Consider the following 7,780-nt stretch of genomic DNA (forward strand, 5'->3'; position numbering starts at 1 on the left):
TAGTTGGGATAAGGTAAAACTGATACTGAAAGATACCGTGATCAGAGAACGGAAGATCGACTGAAGAACAGTCACAAGGCACAGAACAGCAAATCAAGTCCAAAATATGTCCTTTTCAATGAATTGGGAAATCTATGAATTGTTGGAGACTAAAACTATCCAGACAAGATAAAAAGTCCCTGGTGAGAACATATAGGTCCATATGTGTATTAAAATCTCCCAACAATAATATATTTGGAGATAGTGCACTGCAAATGAGTAAGAAACGTGGCAAATTCATTTAGAAAGTCAGTGTTCGGCTTAGGTGGGCGATATATAGCAGCAACAATGATAGGGTGACAAGTTGGTCCTGTCAGTCTAGATACTATGGTTTCAAATGAGGGAAACACCGGTACTGACACAGACGAGACTTTCCACTTCTCCCCCCCTTCCAGAGGGGCGGGGTTGACAGATGTGAACAAACCCAGAGGAGTAGATTCATTCAATTACGAAAAGTCAATTAGGCTGTTACCAAGTTTCAGTCAAACACAAAAAGTCAAGTTTATGGTCCATCAGGAGACCTTGCACAAGATGACCCTTGTTCGTAAGGGAGCGGATGTTGAATAGGCCAAAGTTGATATCGGGGTTGTCGTGTTTGACAGTGTCATTAGCTGACTGGCTAGGCTAGCTAAAACACAGTGGTTAACTTCCCGACCAGTGTTTCTTAAGGGGTGACGAGTTGAAGACCAGAAAGTTTTTATAGTCATCATGGAGTCATCATAGTGAAACCTCGTACGGGACCCACGGTGGATGTATTTCCGACGAGGGTGATGAACAATGTCCAAGTGAAGTTGTAAAGCCGGTGGCAGCTCCGACAGGTGGAACCGTAGTTGCAGGAGCTTAGAATATTGAATTACTGCTGTCAGTGGATGAAATATGAGAGATAATGCAGTCCAAGCGAGCACGATCTGCACAAATGGCTTATTAATCCACATTGTTTCAGGAAATAAACATGAACCGGAGTATGCTTTCTGGCAGTGGCAGCGATAGCAGGAACCAACAAACAGGAAATCCAACACAGGCACTAAAGGCAGAACTTCAACTAATACTTGATACTATATAGTATCAATCTCCAGACACTACAGTTACCAAAGTTCTCCCTGAGGATAGATAAAGTACATGGTATGGAATCAGTCACCTGGAAAAAATGTTTACATGTGAGTATGATATTTTATTTAATATCAATCACCAGGAAAACTATGGGTGAGGGTATGGTATCAATCATAAGAGAAAACATTACAGGTGTGTGTGTGTATTTTCTGTCTACACCTGATGATGTTAGCCTAACTTTGACAGAGCTAACGTTAACATACACTGTTGTTGCTAGGTAACTTCAGACTGTTAGCTAAATATGTAATGTAGATTAGAAGATTCTGTGTAGCATGAGTTGACTTTAAACCGCGCATTTTCTCTCAGCAATGTATGACAAGCAGACTCTGGATGCTAGTTTAAATGTTAGACTCAGTATGATCATAACTCAGTCGTTTTCATATCAGAGGACAGATGAGGTGGACAGTTAGGATACATGAAGAGAGATGGGATTGAATGGACGGATGGAGGACAGTGAAAAATGTTCTTTATATTAAAGATTATTTTTTTTATGTTTGTGAGATTGTGTGAGAATCTTGCATCCTGTGTACCAAATAAGTAGTGTATCTATTGTGTTATCAGTTTTCTCATTCTTTTGGATTAACAGAAATAAGGATTACAGATCATAACTTCCTACCCTGCTATAATACAGTGTTGGAGGCATAAAAATGATCTACTTTAGGTATTTGTGCTGCACAGAAAATTAGCACCAGGAATGTAAATATTTTAATTTGCTCATTAACTAAGGGTGCTGGTTTATGCATGAAATACAATTATTAAAGTAATGATCAACATTTTTATATAAGTAAATATTAGTTTTGCTGCTGTCTATCTGCCATTGATATTAGAAAATAGTGTTTCAACACACACATACACACACACACACACACACACACACACACAGACACACACACACACACACACAGAGTTCATAAAAGCTTTTAGCTTTTTCTATTCTAAACCCCTGCAGTTTGGTGGACGTGTCTCTGACCAACATCGTGTGCAACAAGTGATTTATTTTACATTTTCAGCTACAGCGGTCAGTTTAAATATAAACGTTTGTTAAACAGTGGAAATTGAGTCTCACATTATCTAAATTTTATTCACACACAAAACGTTAATAGTGAACATTTTTGACTTTATAAAATGTTTCTCTCAAGTCTTGGTGATCGGCCACTATTAAACAATAAAGAAAGAGAGACATCTTTTTTATATACATAGTTTTTTGGCAATCTATCATTATAATTATTATAAATATATTATATATTAAAAATTATAAACTTAATTATTTCCTGGATTTTTTATCACCATAGTTCCTAAATGTATGTAAATGCAGAAAATGGAATTAAAATTGAAAACATTTTCCCCAATCTTTTTTTATAAAAAAAATGATAGTTCAGTTCTTTCTTTATAAGAGTCATAGACTGTGCACTACCTATTTTAGCTCATATGTGTAATTGTTGTAAAGTACACCATGTGAGTATAACGTGGTCTCTCATGTGGTCCATTGTTATTTTTCTGTCTCCTTTGAAGGTGTGCATATAGAAGCCAGGACAATCAAAGTTGCTGTACTGATTTTATTTTATTTTATTTTATTTTATTTTATTTCATTTCATTTCATTTCATTTCATTTCATTTCATTTCATTTCATTTCATTTCATTTCATTTCATTTCGCGCCTCTCTACTGAGAGTGAAATAAATATCCTCTTCTGGTTGCTGCAGTGGTCCATACTTCATTCACGTCATCACTGGTGGTCTCCTCTAGCTCCTATTTTTCCTGCTCCTATTGCTCTCACTCCGAAGTCAGTGCAGCCTCCAGCTGTTCAATAAATTTCTGCAGTTCCTCTTGGTCTCTCAGCAAGCTCTCTCTCTCCATTACATTAGTCTCTTCCTGTTCCTCAAGGAGATCCAGGGAAGCCTCGAACCAGGCGATATCCTGGAGGAGAGCAGCAGTGGTCTTCTCTATCTCCTCTCTTTCCTGCTTCTGTTGCTCACGCTCCGAATCCACAGTGGCCTCCAGCTGATCAGCACATTTCTGTAGTTGCTCTTGGTCTCTCAGCAAGCTCTCTCTCTCCAGATCTTTAGTCTTCTCCCGTTCCTTAAAGAGCTTTATGGAATCCTCAAGCCAGGCGATATCCTGGAGGAGAGCAGCAGTGGTCTCCTCTATCTCCTCTCTTTCCTGCTTCTGTTGCTCTCGCTCTGAATCCACAATGGCCTCCAGCTGATCAGCACATTTCTGTAGTTGCTCTTGGTCTCTCAGCAAGCTCTCTCTCTCCAGTATGTTAGACTTCTCCCGTTCCTCAAGGAGATCCAGGGAAGCCTCGAACCAGGCGATATCCTGGAGGAGAGCAGCAGTGGTCTGCTCTATCTCCTCTCTTTCCTGCTTCTGTTGCTCTCGCTCTGAATCCACAGTGGCCTCCAGCTGATCAGCACATTTCTGTAGTTGCTCTTGGTCTCTCAGCAAGCTTTCTCTCTCCATTACATTAGTCTTCTCCCGTTCCTCAAGGAGATCCAAGGAAGCCTCGATCCAGGTGATGTTCTGGAGGAGAACAGCAGTGGTCTCCTCTATCTCCTCTCTTTCCTGCTTCTGTTGCTCTCGCTCTGAATCCACAATGGCCTCCAGCTGATCAGCACATTTCTGTAGTTGCTCTTGGTCTCTCAGCAAGCTCTCTCTCTCCAGTATGTTAGTCTTCTTCTGTTCCTCAAGGAGATCCAGGGAAGCCTCAAACCAGGCGATATCCTGGAGGAGAGCAGCAGTGGTCTGCTCTATCTCCTCTCTTTCCTGCTCCTGTTGATCTCGCTCTGAAGCCAAAGTGGCCTCCAGCTGATCGACACGTTTCTGCAGTTGCTCTCTGTCTCTCAGCAAGCTCTCTCTCTCCAGATCTTTAGTCTTCTCCCGTTCCTTAAAGAGCTTTATGGAATCCTCAAGCCAGGTGATATCCTGGAGGAGAGCAGCAGTGGTCTCCTCTATCTCCTCTCTTTCCTGCTTCTGTTGCTCTCGCTCTGAATCCACAATGGCCTCCAGCTGATCAGCACATTTCTGTAGTTGCTCTTGGTCTCTCAGCAAGCTCTCTCTCTCCAGTATGTTAGTCTTCTTCTGTTCCTCAAGGAGATCCAGGGAAGCCTCGAACCAGGTGATGTTCTCAAGAAGAGCAGCAGTGGTCTCCTCTATCTCCTCTTTTTCTTGCTTCTGTTGTTCTTGGTCTCTCCGCAAGCTCTCTCTCTCCAGTACGATAGTCTTCTCCTGTTCCTCAAGGAGATCCAGGGAAGCCTCAAACCAGGTGATGTTCTGGAGGAGAGCAGTAGTATGCTCCTCTGTATCCTCTTTTTCGTGCTCCTGTTGCTCTAGCTCCAAAGCCAGAGTGGCCTCCAGCTGATCAACACATTTCTGCAGTCGCTCTTGGTCTCTCAGCAAGCTCTCTCTCTCCAGTACGTCAATCTCCTCCCGTTCCTCAAAGAGCTTTAGGGAATCCTCGAGCCTGCTGACGTTCTGGAGGAGAGCAGTAGTATTCTCCTGTATCTTCTCTTTTTTCTGCTCCTGTTGATCTCGCTCTGAAGCCAAAGTGGCCTCCAGCTGATCGACACGTTTCTGCAGTTGCTCTCTGTCACTCAACAAGCTCTCTCTCTCCAGATCTTTAGTCTTCTCCCGTTCCTCAAAGAGCTTTATGGAATCCTCGAGCCTGGTGACGTTCTGGAGGAGAGCAGTAGTATTCTCCTCTATCTTCTCTTTTTCCTGCTCCTGTTGCTCTCGCTCTGAAGCCAAACTGGCCTCCAGCTGATCAACACATTTCTGCAGTTGCTCTCTGTCTCTCAGCAAGCTCTCTCTCTCCAGATCTTTAGTCTTCTCCCGTTCCTCAAAGAGCTTTACGGAATCCTCGAGCCTGGTGACGTTCTGGAGGAGAGCAGTAGTATTCTCCTCTATCTTCTCTTTTTCCTGCTCCTGTTGATCTCGCTCTGAAGCCAAAGTGGCCTCCAGCTGATCAACACATTTCTGCAGTTGCTCTCTGTCTCTCAGCAAGCTCTCTCTCTCCAGATCTTTAGTCTTCTCCCGTTCCTCAAAGAGCTTTAGGGAATCCTCGAGCCTGGTGACGTTCTGGAGGAGAGCAGTAGTATTCTCCTCTATCTTCTCTTTTTCCTGCTCCTGTTGATCTCGCTCTGAAGCCAATGTGGCCTCCAGCTGATCGACACATTTCTGCAGTTGCTCTCTGTCTCTCAGCAAGCTCTCTCTCTCCAGATCTTTAGTCTTCTCCCGTTCCTCAAAGAGCTTTAGGGAATCCTCGAGCCTGGTGACGTTCTGGAGGAGAGCAGTAGTATTCTCCTCTATCTTCTCTTTTTCCTGCTCCTGTTGATCTCGCTCTGAAGCCAAAGTGGCCTCCAGCTGATCGACACATTTCTGCAGTTGCTCTCTGTCTCTCAGCAAGCTCTCTCTCTCCAGATCTTTAGTCTTCTCCCGTTCCTCAAAGAGCTTTACGGAATCCTCGAGCCTGCTGACGTCCTGGAGGAGAGCAGTAGTATTCTCCTCTATCTTCTCTTTTTCCTGCTCCTGTTGCTCTCGCTCTGAAGCCAGCGTGGCCTCGAGCTGATCAACACGTTTCTGCAGTTGCTCTCTGTCTCTCAGCAAGCTCTCTCTCTCCAGATATTTAGCCTTCTCCCGTTCCTCAAGGAGATTCAGGGAAGTCTCAAACCAAATGATGTCCTGGAGGAGAGCAGTAGTGTTCTCCTCTATCTTCTCTTTTTCCTGCTCCTGTTGCTCTCGCTCTGAAGCCAGCGTGGCCTCGAGCTGATCAACACGTTTCTGCAGTTGCACTCTGTCTCTCAAGTTCTTTCTCTCCAGACCTTTAGTCATCTTCCGTTCCACAAGGAGATTCATGGAAGCCTCAAAACTGATGTTATTCATCTCCCGTTCCTCACAGAGCTTCAGGGAAGCCTGGAGTTCGGTGATGTTCTGCTGGAGTCTGGCATTAGTCTCATCCATGTCCTGCTTCCAGTTAATCAGCTTAGAAGCCAAAACCACATCCAGCTTTGCCACCTTCTTCACCAATGCTTCACCCGCTTTCTTTTTCTTTTCCTCCATCAATTTCCTCCTCTCATTCTCTTTCATCTCTTCTGACTTTTTATCAGTCCTGCGTTGAAATCGTTTTATAAGTTTGTCAGACATTTTGCAGTGTCGTCTTTCTCTCAAATTCACAGCTCGTATGTGTGATAGATGTCGTCATGTGACAGCGTTGCGTTCAGGTTCTGTTCGAGAAGCCCGCTTGTGACGTAACACACGTTGTCCACCTGGGGGCGGGGTCTTGGGAGGGGGGGGGGTTCGTCAGAGGTGAGTGACCCGGCACGCTCTCTCACCGCGCATGCGCAGAGTAAGACAGGCCAAACTTTTTTCTTCTTCCAAGCTTTTCTTTTTTTTTTACTACACTCCTCTGCCATTTTGTTTTTTTCATGAGAGAAACGTTATCGTCTTTAAGTAAAAAAAAAATTAATTAAAATAGTTTAAATTGTGTAGTGAGCGGGACGCCGTTGTCTCTCCTGCATGGCGTCAGGTGTGTATACCGGAGAGAGTGGAGCACAGGGTGAGGAGTTGATGGAGGAATTGGGAGAGCAGGTTGGATGTGTGAAGATCTACTTTGCTTCCTTAATGCCTGTGAAACTTGGTTTTCTTTTCTAGACATATTTTATGTTGTTTAATGAACCCGAGATGGCACGGGGAGCGGAGCGCGAGGCGAATAAACGCCGTTGCTAGCTGTGTTGACACCAACACATTTAGCCTCAATAGCTTTACTATGTAGTGTATGATTCATACACCTGAGATCATATGTTTATATACGTGCAAAAATGTTAATAATAATAATAATAATAAGCGAGATTAAAAACAAAAAAAACAGCGTTTTGTTTTGTATTTAGTCCTGACCCGAATAAGCTATATGGCGTCTTTACATATAGTCCACTAGACACAATAACAAATGAATGTACACAAATGAACCAGTTCAGAAGTGTAAACACGCTCCATTCTGACCACTGTGTGTTATTAACTACTGTTTTCATTTATTCATTTCATTTTTTCTTTTTTGATAACTCTTCATGACTCCTTAGTTGGTCCTGAGCCGCTGTTCTTCAGAAAAATCCTCCAGGTCCTGCAGATGATGGGCTTTTTCTGCATCTCCTGCATCTCGGACTCCTTTCCATTAGCAGCTGGATGATGTTAAGATTCATCTCTTCACCCCGAGGACATCTGGAAGGGACTCGGGCACAACTATGACACAAAAAAAGTCCAGATGTTTAATGATCCTCAAGAAGGTAACATGATGCATTCAGAGAAAGGGGTGTGTGTGTTAAACTTTTGGACAGGATGATTGGTGTAAATTGGTTTTATTTTTGTCTCTTCTAAGAAACACGTCAATATCTTGTGAAGTAAATGGACAATCAGATCTTTAAATGAAAAAAATAATCATTTACGTCATCCTGTTCAAAAAGTTTTAACATTTTACAAAAGAATACGTAAATGTATGAGCTCAACTGTATTATTTATCACGTGTTTGTCCTATTATTGAACTATTTATCATTTTTAAATAGTAGTATTTGTTCAGAGTTTGTTTTAATTTTTAAAATTGTAATTAATGATGCTTAATTTTGCAGAATTTTCAACTGATTTAA

The 7,780-nt window shown here is 42.6% G+C and overlaps 1 protein-coding gene across 1 annotated transcript; it reads right to left on the reverse strand.

Moving 5' to 3' along the window:
• Positions 1 to 2,921: 2,921 nt before the first annotated feature.
• LOC131351861 (trichohyalin-like) lies at positions 2,922 to 6,287 on the reverse strand. Its single transcript, XM_058387520.1, has one exon. The coding sequence runs from the start codon at positions 6,285 to 6,287 to the stop codon at positions 2,922 to 2,924; it is 3,366 nt and encodes a 1,121-aa protein (XP_058243503.1).
• Between the last annotated feature and the right edge of the window lie 1,493 nt (positions 6,288 to 7,780).

The sequence above is a fragment of the Hemibagrus wyckioides genome, linkage group LG01 (genome assembly GCF_019097595.1).
Source record: "Hemibagrus wyckioides isolate EC202008001 linkage group LG01, SWU_Hwy_1.0, whole genome shotgun sequence".
NCBI classification, from domain to species: Eukaryota; Metazoa; Chordata; class Actinopteri; order Siluriformes; family Bagridae; genus Hemibagrus; species Hemibagrus wyckioides.